The sequence below is a fragment of the Leuciscus leuciscus genome (assembly GCF_965113295.1).
Source record: "Leuciscus leuciscus genome assembly, chromosome: 23".
Taxonomy (NCBI): Eukaryota; Metazoa; Chordata; class Actinopteri; order Cypriniformes; family Leuciscidae; genus Leuciscus; species Leuciscus leuciscus.
In genome coordinates, this window is record NC_138747.1 from 13472760 (window position 1) to 13493559 (window position 20800).

At 38.5% G+C, this 20800-nt stretch overlaps 3 protein-coding genes across 6 annotated transcripts in view; 1 reads left to right on the forward strand and 2 right to left on the reverse strand.

Moving 5' to 3' along the window:
* The window catches only part of LOC309488098 (uncharacterized protein), a 200358-nt gene that overhangs the window by 63733 nt on the left and 115825 nt on the right, over window positions 1–20800 (reverse strand). The window lies entirely within an intron of this gene.
* Window positions 413–10798, forward strand: mdm4 (MDM4 regulator of p53). 4 transcript variants are annotated; one of them, XM_082156135.1, is made up of 11 exons: window positions 414–780; window positions 1159–1256; window positions 2416–2490; window positions 2598–2731; window positions 3199–3248; window positions 3715–3779; window positions 4929–5034; window positions 5140–5300; window positions 5442–5630; window positions 5718–5786; window positions 8661–10798. In XM_082156135.1, the coding sequence occupies exons 2-11, from the start codon at window positions 1173–1175 to the stop codon at window positions 9222–9224; spliced, it is 1497 nt and encodes a 498-aa protein (XP_082012261.1). In that variant the 5' UTR covers window positions 414–780; window positions 1159–1172; the 3' UTR covers window positions 9225–10798. The 4 variants fall into 4 exon arrangements, with proteins under 4 accessions (XP_082012263.1, XP_082012261.1, XP_082012260.1 ...); XM_082156134.1 differs by having other exon boundaries at window positions 415–579; XM_082156136.1 differs by having other exon boundaries at window positions 415–579; window positions 5457–5630.
* lrrn2 (leucine rich repeat neuronal 2) overlaps window positions 16044–20800 on the reverse strand; it is a 50014-nt gene continuing 45257 nt past the window's right edge. The window contains exon 2 of the mRNA XM_082156131.1: window positions 16044–20258. Coding sequence (XP_082012257.1) covers window positions 17777–19945 — 2169 coding nt within the window. The 5' untranslated portion in view covers window positions 19946–20258 and the 3' untranslated portion in view covers window positions 16044–17776. The remainder of the gene's footprint in view (window positions 20259–20800) is intronic.

Genomic DNA, 20800 nt, shown 5'->3' on the forward strand with positions numbered 1-20800 from the left:
TACAGTATCTCTTCAGTTTAAACCATAAATGCATGCTGTCCACTCAAGTGGACTTCTGAAAATATCTTTGAAAAATATGTGTAAAAAAAACAAAAAACCATTTCAAATCTTGTTTTTCATGTCCTAAGAGCAATAAAACACATAGGAAAAATATCCTGACTGAGGTTATCATTATTCATGCATGAAAGGGTTAAGCATCAATAGAATATTGTAAAATATAGATAAAAAATCTATAATATTATATATATAAAAATATATTTTAATATAATGTAAATAAATAAAATTACATTTAATGGAAAAACCTGAAGATGAGCCCCGGTGAGGGCTATGCTGTAAAATAAACACAAGGGTCCTTATAGCGCCGCCATTGGGCGAAACGTATAACATTTTGAATTTAGAAACGGGGGAACTGCTTTTGGCACTGGCAACCGTGCTGACGACACGCACCACGTCAACTTCAACTGACTGCAACTGTTCTTAAAAAAAAAAAAAAAAAAAATAACTCACACCTCTCCCTCCTTTGCACAAACTCTTATTTTTTAAAATCTGGAAACCATGTAATCGTTCACAGATAACACGGTGAGTGTGAGGACAATACCAGCACTATCACGCGAGGTCTTAACGGCTCTTTATGCTTCTGAATGTCGCGGGCTAATAGCTTGCGCACGTTAGCTTAGCATTATCGTTTCAGCCACGGAATGGATAATTGAAACTTATCCAACTAATCCAACCAACTATCACAATTTATCTTATTATCCACATGCCCGAGCTAGGATAATGGTAAGTAACGCCATTTTAACCTCAAGCGTGTTTCTATGCGCGTGAAATGACAGAAATGTTAGTTTTATGTCGTTAGCTAACAGCTAACGTTATATTGTGACGCCCTCATGGAAATACAGTAGTTTTTATAGAAATACAGTGGGATTTTCATTTTTAAACATTGTTAACAGGTGCTTGAGTGCACTGGATGTATTGTACATGTATTGTATTTCTATTGAGATGTCAACCTCGTTTTGAACGAAGATGCACCTATGATAACCAAAATGTTGTCTACATAGACAGCTCCCTAGGTTTTGATACACAGCCCTATGTTGGTATAATTAACACATTAGACGTTGGCGTTGTTTGTTTTAAATATATAAATGGTTTTCCTAACAGTTATTGATTCAATCATGACCTCGCTGTCATCGTCGTCATTATCTCAGTTGACGGGGTCAAGCTCTTCATGCAGGACTCTTCCCGGGGAAGGGACACAGGTGAGCAACAAATATGCACATTCACTCTATATCAACTCTCATTCTTCTTTTTCAAATAGAACAGTTTATTGAACCCTTTGACGTGGTAATTTATAAAAATCTTTGTATAAAAAAATATTGCAAATGTGTTTTACGTTTTGTCATATTTGCTACATGATGCTTTTATAGCCCATATAGTATGATAAAGCGCGAATGTGGCCCAAACTGTGCAAAAATATACAATTTGCTGCAATTGCTGATGTCTATTGAAATTCTGAGAGCTTGTATGTAAATCAATGACACTTGAAAATGCATATAAATAAGCAGTTTTATCACACACTATATCTTAGAAAGATTGTATTTAAATTGTTTCAATTTCTGGGATGCAAAATATATAATGCAATACAATGATGATTGAGAGATGTACAATACATTTTTCTTACAAACCTATTGTATTATAATTTGTATAAATACAATTACATTTTAACATGATTTTTCTAAAAAAGGGATGTATAGATATTAAACCAGCAACACCTTACAATAAGGTCTCATTTTAATGTTAATTAATGCATTAACTAATATGAACCAACAATGAGCAATATTTTTACAGCATTTATTAACTTTTGTTAATGTTAGTTAACACAGATGTTCATGTTAGTTCACAGTGCATTAATTTAAACAGATTCAACTTTTGATCTTGAATGTATTAGTAAATGCTTAGTCTAACATTGATTATGATTAATAAATGCTGTAGAATTATTGCTCATTCTTAGTTCATGCTAACTAATGTGGTTAACTAATATTAACAAATGAAACTTTATTGTAAAGTGTTATCAGTAAACCTAAATTTCTGCAGTCCAGTACTTGAAATATTACTAACAACATAAAAGTTGTTTACTTTATGAAGCTTATTAAAGATTTCACAGCAAAAAAATACATATATACCACAGCCACATTCTTACAATTATACTATAAAAGACCTTTTACTTACTAAAAATGCTGAACTCTCAATGAGAGGGCATGTAGTAGATTGTATGCAACAGGTTTTTCAGCAAAGATTTGATCATGTTGAAAATTTAGAGGCCTTAGAAATTCATGTATCAAGTATGATACAGTAGGCTTCATAGGGTTAAACATATGCTCCAGGGTTAAACATATCCATATCCCCCGCCCCCCGCAGGTCCACCCCAGAGCTCCTCTACTGCAGATCCTGAGAGTAGCAGGTGCTCGGGAGGAGGTGTTTACTCTGAAGGAGGTGAGGAGTGTGTACAAAGTGACCTATGCAGATTGACAAATGCTGTAGCATTAAGAGTTTGAACTGCCTGATAAGGTATATTTAATAATGGCAGTGTTTTTTATTAGGTCATGCACTACCTGGGTCAGTACATCATGATGAAGCAGCTGTATGACAAACAGAGACAACACATCGTCCACTGTCAAGATGACCCACTCGGAGAGCTACTGGAAGTGGGGAGCTTTTCCGTTAAGAACCCCAGGTGAGCTCATAGCTACCAATAAGGAGATTTAAATGGAAGAGAAAATAGAGTCGGCTCTCTCTCATTCAAGTCAGCTGGTGACATTGATGGCTGACGATATCTAGGTATAAATTTGTTATATTGTTTGGTGCTTGGGCCTACCCACTTTCAACAGTGTTTCTTAGAAATTGCTTACTGCACCTTTAATTAAGTCACTATTTACTCGCCCTGATGTTGATCCAAACCTGTAAGATTTTTTTCTAATGTGGATGGATCATAAACTGTTATGTTTTGAGAAATGTCTGGGTTTTTTTTTCCTGTGTGAGTGAACTTTAACAACCAACTCTGAAAACTTAGATATACCACATACAGTATACCAGCTGATTAATTGCTCTGGCTGATGCATCACCCCATCTCTTAACTTTTGTGTTATTTAGAGAAATCAGCATATTTTAGGTGTTTACGTCTTTCTTTTCTGCCTTTTGTAGCCCTGTGTATGAGATGTTGAAGAGGAATTTGTTTATTTTGAATAATTCGGGTAAGTCCATCCTTCTTGTTGTTGAATTTATTTTGAATGATCTGTAGTAAAAAAATGTCTCACAGACTTGTCACTCTGTCTTTTAGCACTTTCACTCTCTTGCTTTCTCTCATTTTGATTAGCCCCACCTTTCATTTTGAGGTGTGTGTGTGTGTTGTCTGAATGTGATGTTTATGCTACAGTAGGTATGTAAAAACTTGTTTATTTATGGTTTCAACTTTGTCATTGTGTTATCAGGTTAGTGTACTGTGTAATCTTCACACAGGAACTTAATAAACTTGATTTAAAAAAAAATTAAATAAAATAATAATAAAAACAGTGCAAAACTTTCTGCAACAGTATTGCATTTTTCACCACTGATTAAGGCATTACGTCTGGGCCAAGTGTGATTGACGTGTGCTTGGTGAATAAAGGGCGTTTTTTTTCTTTTGTTTTGTTTTGTTACTGTGTCTTATTTGAAATACAGATGCTGCAAAGAATCTTTCTGTCGGCAAGGATTCTAATGAGTCTCCAAGTGAAGATCCTGGTCAGGTAAAACTACAGCATGGTGCACAGGAGAAACAGTGTCCGTTACTCCTCTTCATGGCAAACAATTGATCAGAAAATCAAATGTAATCCTTTCGTGATATATGTAATTTGATTTATTTTGTTAAGGCTGATAAAAGTGCATTGTACAGGGCATTTTGGGTACCAAATGTATTTTTCTTTTGCTTTTAAATATGATTCAGGTTATCAAGTGATTGCTTTATTTCCACATCCAGTACTTACAGCGACCATATTATACATTTGTTGTTAGCTTTTCCCCTTTTTTATTTACGCTCTTATCAACCAGTTACTTAAATGTAGTGATTGTCTCCCCAAACTTTCACATCCTTTCTTTCCATTGTAGTTGCTCAAAGTTTTGCTACAATGCATTTTTGTGTGGAGAATTGCATCATGATCAATAGCCTGTTTGCCATGAAGGGGAAGGCGGCAGCTGTCTCCACCAGCCGTATCTGTACAGAGTGGCACCGTCTCTGTACTTCCCCACTGCCGGCCTGGCCTGGTGGTCCTTCTGGAGAAGCCACCAGCATGGGCCTGGCTGCTGGGGGACAGAGTACCTGTCTCTGTTTGTCGCTCAGAGTTTCCTTCTCTGCGTCGCTGCTTCTTTCGGAAGGACTGCAGCTTCCTTCTCAGTTCACTGGCCCTCTTCACCCCTCATACACCCATCCACATTTAACACCTTATGGTTGTGTGTTGGCAGAATGAAGTCAGGTGGGGTTGGGAATAGTAGTCTGGGATGAGGTCACTGGTATCGTCATGCATTTGTGCTATTCACAGGACTTTAAATAGAAATGTGATTTGTGATTTATGCCAATAATATGAACTTTAAAAAGTGTTATGATTTTGGATTAGCTTTTTTCCATCCGATATTACGTATTAGTGGTGTGATATTATTTAGGTACCAGATGTCTGTTTGTTTGCTGCCACTCCATTTGCAATTTATATTACAAAACAATACAGCAGCAATGGTGTTTAATATCTTTTTTTAGAAAGTTCCTATTATTTTCCCCTTCCCTCTACTTGTGAGGACGTGGCCTTTTGTCGCCACACCACGGGCACCTGCTGTGAAGGAACTGCCGTCCTACCGAGTGTCATGCCATTACTCTGTGCTAATTCGGCTTTTTCTTTACTGTATAGGTGTCCAGTGGGTCGATTAGCTCTGGACAGGCTCTCATTGTTGGCAGTACCAGCACTGGCGCAACACAGAGCTGCTCACAGCGCAGGCCACGCGATCCTGATGAAGGTCATCATGAAACAAACACTGCACTCACTTTAGACAGTGTAAAGACTTACATGACTTGCAATTGTAATTTGTATTTAAAGATCAGACACCTCTCTATCCTGACAGACTCCTCAGACGATTTACCCAGATCTGCTTGCAAACGGCCAAAGCTGGACGTGACTCTGGAAGAGTGGGACCTTTCTGGGTTGCCCTGGTGGTTTCTGGGTAATCTGCGAAGTAATTACACTCGCCGAAGCAATGGCTCGACTGATATTCACACCAATCAAGTAAGAGGTCAAGCTCCCCAGAAAATAATTCATATGGCTATTTTCTTATTCATGAAGAAGAACTTTAAAAAAAAACACTTGACACTTTTTGTAGTCAAGTCAATGTAGTGAGACTGTCACACAACTAGACTGAGGGAACAGCTCTCTCCTGTACAGGATGAGGACACGGCCATCGTTTCTGACACCACAGATGATCTTTGGTTCCTAAATGAGGCAGAAAGCGAGCAAGTGAGTGTGGAGATGAAGGAGGCGGTGCTTGAGCAGGGAAGTGATGCAGAGTCCCCACATGAAGAAGAGGAGACCAGGAAAGACAATAAAGATGACAGGAAGGTAATGTTACTTGCTTTTTTCTTCTTCACTGACTATCGTTTAAGATGATGGACTCATCATAACCAGCTGCTTAAAATGCACTTTCAGATGCAAGAAGAACAGGATGATGACTCTCAGTGTTTAAGTGATGACACTGATACTGAAATCTCAACACAGGTAGACATATCAGGAAATCATCAGGAAAATTGTGCTCTATATTAGTGGTCATTGTTTTTTGTTTTGTTTTTATTAGGGCTGAACGATTAATCGCACTTTACATGTAATCACACTTAAATCGAGATGGCTTATCGCGATTTTTCTTTTTTCCTTTTTCTTTTTCTTTTTTTATGCGCAGCTTGTCATTGATGTACGGCTCTGTAAACGCTGCTCCATCTGAAAGCACTGTGAGTTTGAGTCACCTATAACGTGCATTTGAAAAAACAACACGCGTCAAACATCTTTCCAAAACATGAGAAGCATTTATGAACCTCTTGTCCAACAACAGACAACATTTAATAACATGCATTTACTCCAAACTCACTTCATAACGACAGCTGAGCATCCTTCTCTGAGATGATGTGCCTTCTTACACAGAATAAGGCAGTCATGTATTTATAAGTCATGTTTAATCAAAGCGTTTCAATCTTCTGTTTATTCAGCTACAGCGATAGGGATTTCCTGGAATGATGCACATTATTGTACTTCTGCGGCGGGGCATATTTATCGTGTTTGCAGGAGAGCGCCCTCTGGCGTTCAAATGGGGCAGTATTTGCTACCAATCAGCTGCACTCCACTGACAAGCTGCGCATAAAATAATCGCAGCCTTTGCCAAATCGCGTGCGGTTTTATTGCGATTAAATGTTCAGCCCTAGTTTTTATTAATATTTTACTCTCACCAAGGCTGCATTTATGTGATAAAATACAGTAAAACAGTAATATTGTGAAATGTTATTTAATATTTATTTTTGTGATTGCAAAGCTACATTTTCAGCATCATTACTCCAGTCTTCAGTATAACCTGGTCCTTCAGAAATTATTCTTAAAGGAACACGCTAGGGATGGGCATGATTAATCGACGATCGATAATTGATCGTTAAGAATTTCGTCGATCACGTTAATTTGTTATCGATTAATCTAATGCATTTTTTTTATCTAATGCAGGTTGCGTTACGTAGTGTGAGTCTTGAAGCAATTAAATGAATTTCACTGTGTGGCAGCAATTAAACATTTTACCACCCGGGGGCAATATTTGACACTATACTCGGTTATCTGTGATCTTCCGTTTTGATTTCAAAATAATCATGAAGAGGTCACGGCGAAGTGTGGCGTGGGACCATTTTGATTTAAAAGGCGAAATAGTTCACTGCAAACATTGCGATGCTGAAGTCGCGACCTCCCAGTCATCTGCTATGGCACAACTCCTTGGGGATCACTATACCACTCAATGTGAGGCTGGTATTGAAGCAGAACTTCAGAACTTTCTGAGGGAGACTCCCCCACCCCTGAATTGCACACCTACAGACTGGTGGAAAGTGAACGGAATAAGGTTCCCCGCGCTGGCCAAGTTAGCGCGGAGGTACCTGTGCATCCCGGCAACGTCAGTCCCCTCAGAGCGGGTGTTTTCGGCGGCTGGACTGACGGTCACCAGGTTGCGGTCGCGTCTGACCCCAGATCATGTCAACATGCTCTTGTTTCTCAACAAAAATCAGTAGACTGGTGCAGAAGTTGTATGCGATTGCGAGTTACTAAAGTTAGTTATTTTTCACTAGCCTAACGTTCATTTGTTAAGTTAGCCTAATTGTTCTCTCACCCTCTTTCTTCTGGCGTGGATAGTTTTGAGTTACATTTTGACAAAATCTGTCAAGTATTATTATGTTTTTTTGTTTAAGTTATTGTTTAACATGATTCTTTTTTATTATTATTATTTTGGAACAAATTAGGTCTCTGTTTAAGAACGCCGGCTCGCAGCTGCAGGTTCCGCTGCTTTAGAGCACCGCATATATGTTCGGTTTGCCTAACTGAACGTAGTTTAACTGTCTGCCACAAGTTAATCTTGTAATAAAGGTCTCATTGAGGAAAAACACGCTGTATTTTTGTATTCATTGCATTTTTGAATTATAGAAGTTAAATAATTAATTTTATTATAAAAAATATTAATGATTAATCGATAGTCGATCGTTAATTCTCCCGACGATCGACTAAGAAAATTTAAACGAATGCCCATCCCTAGAACACGCCGACTTTTGGGGACTTTAGCTTATTCCCCGTATCCCCCAGAGTTAGATAAGTCTATACATACCCTTTTCATCTCGGTGCGTGCTGTAAGTCTGTTTGACGCACCCACCGCTAGCCTAGCTAAGCACAAAGACTGGAGGTAAATGGCTCCAGCTAGCATACTGCTCCCAATAAGTGACAAAATAACGCCAACATTTTCCTATTTACATGTTGTGATTTGTATAGTCACAGCGTGTACAAATAACAAGGTCACATGAGACACATCCATCTTCTAACCTTATACATACTGGGAACTATATTCTCAGAAGGCGAAGCACTGCTACTTGGGCAGAGTGATTTACTCGCAGCACCTGAGAAGCCCCGTGGTGAGGAGCAAGAGAGTTCGCTCAGAGTTGGAGTAAATCACTCCGCAGAAGCAGAACTGCTTCACCTTCTGAGAATATAGTTCCCAGTATGTATACCTTGTTCCTTTTAAATGCTGATTTGGGGCTCAAAAAACATTTATTTTTATTATCAATGTTGAAAAACAGTTGTGCTGCTTAATATTTTTGTGAATACAGTGATGCATTTTTTTTCAGGATTTATTTAAAGCAGCATTTATTTGAAATTCAAGTTCTTGGTCAATTTAATGCCCCTAAAATTAAAATTAGGATTGGTAGAGAATAATGAAAAAAATTAAGAATCATAGGGTGTGTTAAAAATATTGTTTGATTGTGTTTAAGTTGATCATGTTTCTATTTTTTTATTATTATTTTGTAAAATAGTTATACATGGATAAAAGGCACAACTTATTCAAATGACCTTATCTTCTGACAGGATGCATGGCAGTGCTCAGAGTGCCGCAAATTTAACACCCCTCTTCAACGGTACTGCATGCGCTGCTGGGCTCTGCGGAAAGACTGGTACAAGGATTGTCCTCGTCTCGTACACTCCATCTCTGTTCCAGACATCCCCGCCTGCAGTTCACGTCCTGAGAGGGAGGAAGACGAGGAGGATGATGGAATCGACATGCCTGACTGCCTTAGGACTGTGTCTGACCCTGTCGTCCTCCCCTCGCACCACGTCTCTAGAAACATCCCCCCATCATCCGCTTCGTCGTCAAAAGGAAAGGGTCCTTCCCAGCTTCACCCCCACTTACAGGAGAGTTCAGAGGGTGACAGCCAGGACACGCTGGACATGGAGACAGAATGCCAACCCGAGGCCTTGCTAGAACCCTGCAAGCTGTGCCGAGTGCGGCCGCGAAACGGCAATATCATCCATGGGCGCACAGCTCACCTGATCACCTGTTTTCCCTGTGCCCGCAAGCTGCACAAATTTCATGCTCCTTGCCCAGGCTGTGGCCAGGTTATACAGAAGGTCATCAAAACCTTCATAGCATGACCAAAACATCTAAAAGGCACGCATGTATTAAACACGCACTCGCTTGCTACTTGTTGGACTTAAAAAAATGTTTATACACAGTATATACGCAAGGAGGAGGGAAAATTGACAAACAGTTGCTGGGCTGAAATGAAAATAGTACAATGTATCTATAATAATTTTATTGTTCAGTACAAATTGAGTATAAATAATGTACAGAATGTAACTTAAAGAAACTGGCCTCGTATTGATAGTTCGCCATTGTTTTGTTAGCCTAACTTGGCTAAAGACAGTTTGCCACCACAATATGCTACGGCCTTATTGTGAAGATATGCATAATTAAAATCCTAACCTCTGTACAGTCCACTCAGTTTGTAATAGCACATTTAAATCGCCTTTCAATGTACTTGACCAACTTTGGTTTTACTTTATTTTAGAAGATTTTCTTGCGGATTTCTGGCACTTAGCTAAAGCATCACTTAAGTTGACTTGGTGAAAGGTTTTTCTTTGGACGGGTGCTTGAAACAGATTAAATAGAAATATTTATTTATTTATAAACTTTAGTTTTTGTAGATGGCATCTAGAATGACCAGTCAACAGGTCAAAGTCATTCCTGTGCAATGAGAAGAACCAATTATATTACAGATTGTGAGGTATTGAAACACCTTTGGATGTAGAGGCGGTACAATAGAAAAGTGTAATTAGACCAATGACCACGGTTTTTCCTTCCAAACCCTTTGGTTGCTTATGATGCTCGGCTCCTCCTTGTTCCATTGTTTGTTTGTTTGTTTGTTTTGTTTTTTTATTCTATATCCTGAACAGATATGATGTATGATTGAGGACTATTTGTGCTCTATCTGTTCAACCCTCTGCCTGTCCTCAGTTTTCCTGTCATCCACACACACACAAGTGTTCTTCTTTTATGAAGGTTAAGAAACATTTATTAGTGGAATGATTTCTTATTTTCCACAGAGCTGCCAGGTGAGATGATGTTTATGGGACAAAAAAAGTGTTTTGAAAGCAATGTCTGTCATACTTTTTTAAATAGTGCTTTATTTTGCAGAAAGGTCATCTGTATTGTTGGCTGTGAAATTTACCAGAGCACTTCTGTTATGTGGGAATTTAGGGTTATTGTCCTCTGCTTTTCTTAGTAATGCGTTGTTTCCCGTAACAAAGTGGATTCGGTCTCTGTTGTGTTTTAAGTGCAGCCATAAAGGACTCTTTGAAAAGGAATTCTATTGTCCTCTGCCACCAGAGGGCGAAATAGCTTTTCACATGCAGCAAACGCATGGGACTAGCTTTGCTTGTATCTAATTAATACTGTGTTATTTACCTTTTGAGGATGTGGAGGCTGTATTACAATCCCATCCAAATTTACCTGAACTTTCTTGTGTGGTACAAACACTGCTATTTCACTGCCATTATGCCTCATAATATGGAACCTAAAACAAGTTTATCCTAAGCCAATGGTGTTATAAATGAAGTTTTTTGTTTGTTTGTTTTCCAAACTTTGTTTCTGTTTAGATTTAGTCTGAGCAGTAATTTTGTTGTTGTTGTTTTTAAATTGTAAAATAAAATAAAACCAATGGAAAGGATGCTCTGTTTCATTTTACTCATCCTCATTGCTGTATTTTTATTTTGACTACAACCATGCATTTGTGACTATTTGTTATGAAACCTATAGTACTATACATCTGTTACCAAAAAAAAAAAAAAAGAAACATAAGTTGTTTTACTTCTACCACAAGGAGGCAGTAACAGTCTTTCAGTTTCTTAAGAATCATTTAGAAAATCTTTGGGAGGCTAACATAATGCTCTGCTGCCTTTTGAGGTTGGCCTTTGGAGCTTTTGCATAACCCTACCATTTAAATTGTTCATTTTTATAAACATAAAATCCAGTTTGTTCATGATGCATATTCTGGACATTGAAATGTTGGTCAAAATCTGAAGTGAATTTGTTGTTGTCTGAAGACTGAACATGAATTTTACATGACATTCTGCTTGTTTTTGTCTATCAGGCCTGTCCAATAGAAGCGGTGATGTAACTGGAAATCAATAATGAAAGTGTCTCGAGGGGTGAGTCTCCATGCTGAAGGATAATTGGGTTCTTCCTCTAATCACACCTCTATTCTCTCACCATCTCAGGTCTTTGTCTTAATGGGCCTACCATCAGGTTAGATCTGTTAAACTGGCAGTAGCTGGTCGCTGAGGGGGTTCACACATAATCAGCTCAGTGCCCTTTGCCATATCACTAGTAGAAGGATGAGACAATTAGGAGTCCTCAGCGTTTCAAGCTTCAATTTGACATTTTCTTTGCATTTGTCATGCTTTGTGATCTCATAATGAAGAAGAAACTCATTGTAATTATTTTTCCTCTTTCTTTCTTTCTTTGGTTTACTAATTCTCTCTCCTTTACACACACAGGCCGTTGTTTTAGCTGTGTTTATGCAGGCACCAGGCTGACATGTTTATGAGCTTTGTCTTTAGGTATCTTTCTCCAACATTTCTTACATTGTGTGCCTTTAAGGAAGGTGTGTTGTTTGAGAAATTGGTATTGACAATTCATGAAGGAACTATTCGACCACATATGCCCAAGTTGCTTGGTAGCATTTTCAGGCTGTTGCATATTTTTGGCGCTGTCAGGCTCAAAGATTCATCCATTTCTGTCATGAATGCAGAGACAATAACGTGAATTTCATTAAATAAGATTCCCCTAATGATAAATACTTATTAGAAATCCTGAAATAGCTTGATGCATTGGCTGCTAATGGCACAGCTTAGATCTGCCTGTACAATGAGTCATACACCATAGTCACACAGGAGGAGTGACGTCTCATTGTTTTCACTTATAGGCTACAGTCATGGTCAGACTTTTTAAATAACTGCAAATGATTTCAAATCCATTTCAAAATGATGTCATTACTCGCCCTGATGTTGTTCCAAACCCCTATGACTTCCATCTTCGGAAAACACAAATGAAGATTTTTTTTTTTTTTTTTTGATGAAATCTGAGAGATTCCTGTCCCTCCATACGCAACTACCACTTTGATGCTTCAAAAAGTTCATAAAGAGATCGTAAAACTAATCCATATTAATTGAGTGGCTTAGTGCAAATTTTCTGAAGAGACACGATTGCTTTATATGACGAACAGATTCAATTTAGGTCAAGCAGGTTTGGTTGAGCTTCCGTTGATGTTCGCTGATCAATGTTTATATGTGAATAAAAGTCAAAACTCAATCTGTTTATCAAATAAAGCGATCGTGTCTCTTCAGAAAATTTTGACTAAACCGTTCAAGTCATGGATTACTAGTATCACTACCACTTTGATGCTTCAAAAACTTCATAAAGAGATTGTTGCTGCCACAGAGTAACAGAAATCTCTCAATTCCGAAGATTAATGAAAGTCTTACAGGTTTGGAACGAAACAAGGGTGAGTAATGACAGAATTTTCATTTTTGGGTGAACTAACCCTTTAAAGTACAACAAGGCTGCTGCCCCTTTCAAATATGCCATTTAAAAGTTTAAGGCCTAGGCCAAGAAAAATCTCTTATGTGCACCAAGGCTGCATTTGTTTGATAAAATATACATTAAGACAGTAATACTGTGAAATATTTTTACTATTTAAAGTAAGTTTTCTGTTTGAACATTTTAAAATGAAACTTACTATGATGTCAAAGCTGAATTTTAAGCATCATTACTCCAGTCTTCAGTGTCACGTGATCCTTCAGAAATCATTCTAACATGTTGATTTGGTGCTCTAGAAACATTTCTTATTATTACAAATGCTATTTTATTTTTAGGATCCTTTAATTAATAGAAAGTTCAAAAGAACAGCATTTATTTGAAACTGAAATATGAGTGCATAAATTATCACCAAATTTGTATTTATTCCTTCAGTATAGATGAGTTGAAATGCAGAGCTGAATGTGGAGTGTTATAGTAGATGTGGAGACCTCTCACATGGATATATGTGCACACGCTCACATGCCCTACCTAAAACAGCCCAGTTCTACTCCATTAACCAGTGTCACTTCCCATTTATGGGCTCTTGCTCCCCCGTTCCATATTCCATTATCCTACTCACACGGTCTGCCTTCCTTCCCCTTATGGGGAAATCGATAGCCACACTAAATAGATTTCACAATCAATTTTTCTATCATCGTTCCACAAAACTGCTTCCTGGCTTTGAAAATGGGAACGCTTTAAAGGAAAGGAAAAAGAGAGCAACAGGATGTTTAAGGTGCTCAGATTCCTGCTGGCCTGGTCTTGAACGGCTGAGGTTAAGGGTGTATGTAGTATGTAGTCTGAAAAGTTTTTAGGTGAATGTTGTGTATAACATTGCTAGAAGTGTTGCTATAAGCCAGTTAGCAGTTATGGCGAGGATTGTATACACCGTCGTTCAAAAGTTTGGGGTTAAGTGTGTGTGTGTTTTTTTTTTTTTTAAAGAAATTAATACTTTTATACAGTAATAATGGATTAAATTAATCAAAAGTCACATTGTTGTTTAAAAAAAATTTATTTCAAATAAATGCTGTTATTTTTACTATCTAGAATCAACATTGATAGTAATAAGAAAGAATGAGAGTAATGATGCTGAAAATTCAGCTTTGCCATCACAGGAATAAATTACATTTTTAAATATAGAACAATACAAAATGGTTATTTTAATTGTAGTACTGTATTACTGTATTTTTTATCAAATGTATACAGCCTTGGTGAGCATAAAAGAACATAAATCTCTTCTTTCTAAAACATTCAAAACCGACTCAAAGCGGTAGTGTGCCGAAAGCAAAGTATGTCTTTTAATTGAATGTGTTATTTAGTTGGGTTAGTAATAAATTGTTTGTGAGATCTAACATACTCTGCAAGATTCTCTTCAAACTGTTGTTCTTGACAGTAGTTGAGACAAGTGAGCACAGTTGTAGGCTGTTTGTGCTATTATCTGCTTTAGAATGTACAGCTTTGTCATGGAACAATGTAGAATATCTGTGGTGTGACGTGAAAATTGCCTTCAATGTTAAAATTTAAAAATGTGTAACTTTGAGGACTTTTAAAATAACAATATTTGAATCTTTTCTTTTAAAAAGAAGAAAAAAAATCAAAACCTGATGTTTAATACTTGTTCTGGAGTCCCTCTATTGTAAATATGTTTGGTGTAATTGTCTTGTTGAAAGAACGTGTGATTTTTCCCATTGTTTGTGCAGAGAGTATTGATGGACAATCATTTTCAGGCAGTGCTTTGATGGTGCTTGTGCTTCATGATAATTCAACCAGCAGTGCCCGCTGTGACATCCAAACATTCATTTGTCAATACGTGAGTAATGATTCCTCAACAGTGGAATGGAGTTTTTATAGAAAATGGCCAAGCAGTGTCCTCATTAAAGATGATTTTTTCATCAATGTAAACTTGTGACCTCTTGCATCACGGGGACTGCATGCTTCTGTAAATACAACATTTCTTGTCTTTTTGTCATTGTGGAATTTTCAATTTCCAAAAATGTTTTTGTAAGGCACTTATATGTAAATGTGCTTGAGATTTTTTTTTTTCCTTTAAAGTTATATATATATATATTCATCCTAATACCTGAGCCAGTAATAGACCAAATGTCACATTATATCAGTTGACTAGTGTAGCATTTAATTGTGAATTATATTTTTTGACTTGGGCTAAAAATAAATAAACGATTCTCAAGCTTGAGGCAATGAAATCCAATGTACTTCTATCTCTTATTGATCAGAAAATTGAATCGAGAAGGTCATTTATTAAATCACAATTCAGCAAACCTACCTTTTATGTACTTTGGCTACAGATAGTGTTGTAGTTGAGCTCACTTGATTGGAATATTCCTTTTATAATATATATTTTATTTTTTTTACCTCCATTAAATGGCAAAGTTACTGTTCAGTGGTGCATTGAGCTTTATAGTTTGGCATTTCTAGCCTTGATAGATTGGAGAGGGTCCACTTGAGTGTGAAGGATGCAGTAAGTGTTACAAAACAGAACCCTGCCATCCCACTTTCAATATTCCCTTAAATAATGGGAATGTGCAATTATAGTCATCCACAATTATGTATGATTTCTGCAAAGCATAATGCTATTATGTTGCCTATAAACCACTGCCCCCTGCCAAACATGTGTCACAATTTTTTTCCTCTTCAGGCATTAATCAATCTCTCAAAGTTCCTGTGTTTAGACAACAGGCTCTTTGCAGTAATTCTGAGGTATGTAAGAGCACTGGAGCGGGGAGTACTGAAGATGGATGTACCATTTGCTGCTGAGAAGAAGAGCATCACTAGCCTGAGGCTCTTTTCTCAGTGAATTTAAGAAGCCGAGGGCAGTTTTGCAAATCTCTAGAAACTGGAGTAGCTCGTTGTGGTGATTCCATTTCAAAAGACTGAATATTTGCTCATATTATAAGTGGAGGATATTTTTCTGTGGAATGATGCCCCTTTTAGACCAACAGCATATGGCTCCATGAAACATAATAACAGATGGAAACGTAGCCCAAAATCCTGATTAAGAGCATGATTTAAAGGTTATATGCATTGAGGTGATATATGATGTCCATACTATTAAGTATGTTTACATGCAAAAACTGTCTTTCCAAGTATAATTGACAAGGAGATTAAATGCGCACTGATTGCACACTGTATTTTGGATTAAGTGCAAAAGGCCAATTGTAGTCCGATTAAGGTATAATGCATGCTAGATGAAGCCAAGCTAAAAAGAAATCACATTGTCTAGTTCTGTTTTTGAGACTTAACAAAAACCAGACTGGTACTTATATTGATTGTTTATATGACATTAAAAAATATATATTATTACTTTAGACTGACTGAAATCAAACTTTTAAAGTGCATGTAAACACACTAGGTGTCCTGCAATTGATGAAACCTTGATATCAGTCCAAAATGTTTTAATAATAGCTCAAAATAGAATTTAACACACAGTCATCTAAATTATTTCAGAAAGTGGTATGTTGAATAGGAAATTCAGATAGACTTATGTACAGCTTTGGGGTTGGGAAAAGACCAATGATCAACAAAAAATTTAAGGAAACCAATTTTAGGACGAGACAGTCAAGTAAGAGAGAGTGTCACTGAAACAGGAGGGCACATCAACCACAAATTGACAACAAAAAAAATCAAAGCAAAGTTACTGTAAAATGACAGCCTGTAAAAATGGATTTCCCCATATTTGAGAATATAAGAGAACCGTTCACAATCCCCAATGCTGCTTTATTTTCTTCCCCGGATAAAAGAGGGGCTCACCGGTGCCCTCTGACCATTCTTTCACTGGATATGTCTCTCATTACTGTAGCTGTCCAGCAGTCAGAGCAGCGCTCATGTACTGTGCATTGAATAGTCACCTGACAAATGGGTAAAGAAAAAGCCCATTTTGAATTCAATTTTCTCTTTTTACAGAAAGAGTTGTCACTACATTTCCATGAAGTGTGTCCCATTAGCAGCCTGACAGGATCCGTTCCTTTCATCAGTACTGAAAGAGATGGGATCTCTGACGTGCTTGCTTTGTACAAAACAGTGTGCATGTAGACGTGGATCTCTTCCCTGTCACCAAATGTTTGCCTTCATTGCTGGAAGGAATGGCGTCATTTTCCTCAAGGTTTCTCCGTGACCCTTTGTTCTTGTTTGACATGTTTGAACAAAGAGGCTGACACATATGTCAAGGCTGTGTGTCCATCACTGGAACATCTGTTCACTTGGGTTGGTTTTCTAACCAAGGGTCTGCCATATTTCAGGAATGAGGGAACCAACATAGGCAAACATCCCACAGAGCAGATTAGGTCATAGGTTTGTGGCCCTTGTCGATGTATAGAGCAGTCTATATTTAGGGGAGAACAAGATTTTTCTTTTATGCGCTAAAAACGTTCCCTTTCTCTGGGAGGGTCTTTAACTTTGGAGTGTTATTTTGGGGTCCTTGTACAGAGCACAATTTAACACACTGTTAAAGAGAGAGTACATACAACATTAGTTATACAACATTTAAGACATCTCCCTTTATATCAGCACTTTTCATAATGCCTGCTTTGAGATAGTCAGTTTAATTTTTCACCACAAAAAAGAAAAGTGAATTGTTGCCCTCAGCCTGTAAACCACCTTTCAGAAAACCACCTTTCACCTTTCTTTGCTTTTCTGTGTCAAGTCATTGTCGTCTTCAGTATTAAAAATATATAAGTGCTTATCTTTCTACAACCATTTGGCCTGTTTTGACACAGGCTCATAAAAGGTGGGTGGTTGCATATAAACAGATTCTATATGAACAGTTATTTATGATTGGCAGCACAGCTTTAGTGTCCTTCGATGATATATTGAATGTGAATATATGAACAAATGCTTTTAATATACATGTGTTGTATCTTTTTTGTTACAAAATAAATACAAATATCTTTTTTCTTTTCTTTCTTTTTGTTATTATACTATACTTGAAACAGGGTCGCTGTTATGTGAAGCAGGTCTGCTATGTAAATTTATAGTATTGTTTATTTCAGACTTTCAGTAGTTTTGACTGTCAGATCAGATCAGATTTATGTCCATCCTTCTTGAACTCTGCTCAGCATGCCTCTTTAGTTAGCCCCCGAGAATCTTGCCCCAGCAAAGTATTTGTGAATCCTTTCCCTCTGCCATCTGATAGGACTTTGTCTGTGTCTTGCTGATTCAGATGCTTAACTGGTATTGGAGAAGTCATGAAAGCCTTCGCCTCCTGGGTCATAATGGTGGTGTGGGGTTTCTCAAATTCCAGCATGTGGTCTTTCCAACTGAATGAGGCTCCCCCATTACATGCTCGGGCCATTAATAAAAGGAGCAGAGCTGATACCGCCAACAGGACTGCTGGGGTCAGGTCTGGTAAAGGATCTTGCATGGGCACCTCTTTGGTCCTTAGATGGACACATGAGGTGTCATTTGGCCCCAAGTGTAGACAAACTTTGTAATGAGTGCCTGGTTGCAGACGGGTTAGGTTGAATCTCCTGGTACCAGCTAGAATTCGAGTGCTGTACCTATGATGTCCTTCTAGACTACCATTGGCCACCCAAGATAGATGGGCAGTTGGAATGTTACGGCTTGCTTGCCAGGTCAGTAAGGCATACCTTTCTTTGACATCTTGAACTTCAAAGCTATCTTCTGTCTTTTGAGTATTTGCCCGAATCATGTCACCCCCCTCCACCTGTAGAGTCAAGCTTCTAGTATCAGCTCCCACTAGGTTCTGCGCAACACAAGTGTAGAAGCCGGCCTCTTCAGCAGTGACTCCAAAAATCTCTAATGTGCCTTCTGTGAGAACCTGATAACGCCCATAACTGCTGGATGGAGTCAACCTCACGCCTTGGGGAATGACCCAGTAGATGCTTGGCTCTGGTTCTGCAAGTGCTCGACAGTGCAAGGCTACGTTGTCTCCATGTTTGACTTCAATGTAAGAGGGGAATGTGCTTGGGGCAATCAAGGGCAGGCAGCTGTCTGCCATCTCTCTGAATGATACTTCTTTAACTCGCCTGGCTTTCAGCTCAGGAGGCTCAGAACAGAATGTGGATTGAGGCTCAATGAAACGGACTGGCTTGTCATTGTCGGCTCCCACCCAGCGGATCAGGCAGTCACAGCGAATAGGATTGGTGTGCAAGCTGATTTCTTGAAGGCTGGGCAGCGACCTTACTGTCTGGCTATGCAGGGCACTCAAGGCATTACTGTTCAGCATTAGACTTTCCATACTCGATAACTTTTGGAAGGCCTGAGGGTGGATATAGGAGAGCCGAGGATTGTTTGTGATTTCCAGTTTGGTCAGTTCAGGCAAGTTTTCCATTGCTGAGCGCTCGATAGAGATCAGCTCTTCCATGTTGTTTAAGCCAAGCTCCTTCAGGTGAAGCATGTTTCTAAAGTCTCCCCTCTGCACTAGCTGAATGGGGTTCTTGTTCAAGTCAAGGAACTTTAGACCTGGCAATTTTTGCAATGCTTCTTTTGGAACCTTTATCAGGTGATTATCATAAAAGCTAATGCTCTCCAGATTTTGAAGTCCCTCTAGCGCTCGCTCCGAGATCTCACGTAAGCCCATGCCTGCCAGGACAAGACTACGCAAAGAGCCCAGTGGTTTAAAATTTAGGTCCTGAATAGTGTCCACAAGGTTTCCACCAATCATGAGCACCTCCAGTTGTGGCATAGCATGGAACCAGCGCCGGTCAATTACAACCAGTCGGTTAGAGTTAAGATGAAGCCTTATAAGTTTATCCAGACCCTTAAAGGCCCCAGGGGAGATGCTTCGAAGCCTGTTGTGATTTAGGTACAACTCCTGCAGGCTAGGGAGACCAAAGAAAGCTGCTTCTGGGAGGTGTCTCAGCTGGTTTTCCTCCATGTGTAGGCTAAGAAGAGCTGGCAGGTCAGTTATTCTCAGGTTGCGGGTACTGGTAAAGCTGTTATGTGAGAGATCCAACTCTGTCAGATTGACAAGGCCCTGGAGTTCACTCTGGTCCACAGAACTGATGAGGTTACTTTGCAGCCGGAGGGTTTGTGTCTCTTGAGGGAGGGAAGTGGGCAGCTGGATAAGTAGCAGGTCATTGCAGTCTACTGTAGGAGCCTCTCTGTACACAGACTGGGGAGAGTACCAGGGCTTGATCTGGCAGACACACTGGTGAGGGCAGGGCACTCTCCAGGGCATGGATTGAATGACCAGGGAGCTTGCGACTCCAAGCAGCAGATGTGTGTGCAGAAGAAATATTGCAATCTGTCCCATTTTCATAATTAATATAAACTGATATAATTTGATGTAGATTCACTGTGAGCTAGACCCTTCAGCCTGCTTTTAATACCAGTCTATCACTTATCTCTCAGGTTCATGTAACAGGAGAGCCAAGGGTTTAGTTGAATTTTGCAAAGAAAGTTGTCTCAAAGACTAAGCGTTTCTTCATCTCCAGTCTTGTGAAGTAGTTACACGAGTATCTCAAAATCCCCTTTCCGTCTCCTTCAGATGGCTTTAATTCTCTCCAGTCTCACTCCAGTGATCTTACATCCTAGCACAGTAGAGTAAGTTTAGGATTGGTTTAGGGGCACACCTGGAAAAGAAAAAAAGAAAACAATTATTTCATGAGATTTTATAATTCCATTTGCCAGAGCATGCTGTATGATTGCAGTAGCTTCATATGTTGTTTCACTTTTCACTTTGTTTGCAACAAACTTGTTCCACAGTTGTCCTTTTTCAATAATCCCCTTACACTTACAGGCATTTATTTTTATTTTTTTTGTAAATAAATCTAGAATACAATATAGTAGTTAAGTCATTGTTATAAATTGTTACTGTAAAGAATGGAAAATATATTGGTTGCTTTCAACACACTTTGCATGCTTCTCAGACTGTATATTGTAAAGAGCTCCTCTAAATTAGTTCTGGGACATTGCAGTTGAATTTCTCTGCACGTCTTGTAGATGGCGGAAAATGACTACTGTGAAAATACGAGAGAAATGCAGGCTGAAATTTAGTGAGCCTAATTCATGGCTTAGGATTTAGCTCTGCAAATAATCAGGGCCCTGGTATTACTCATATGCTGGAGGCTGGTAAGGAATGGGGAAAATATGACATGTTTTTGGATAAATTCAC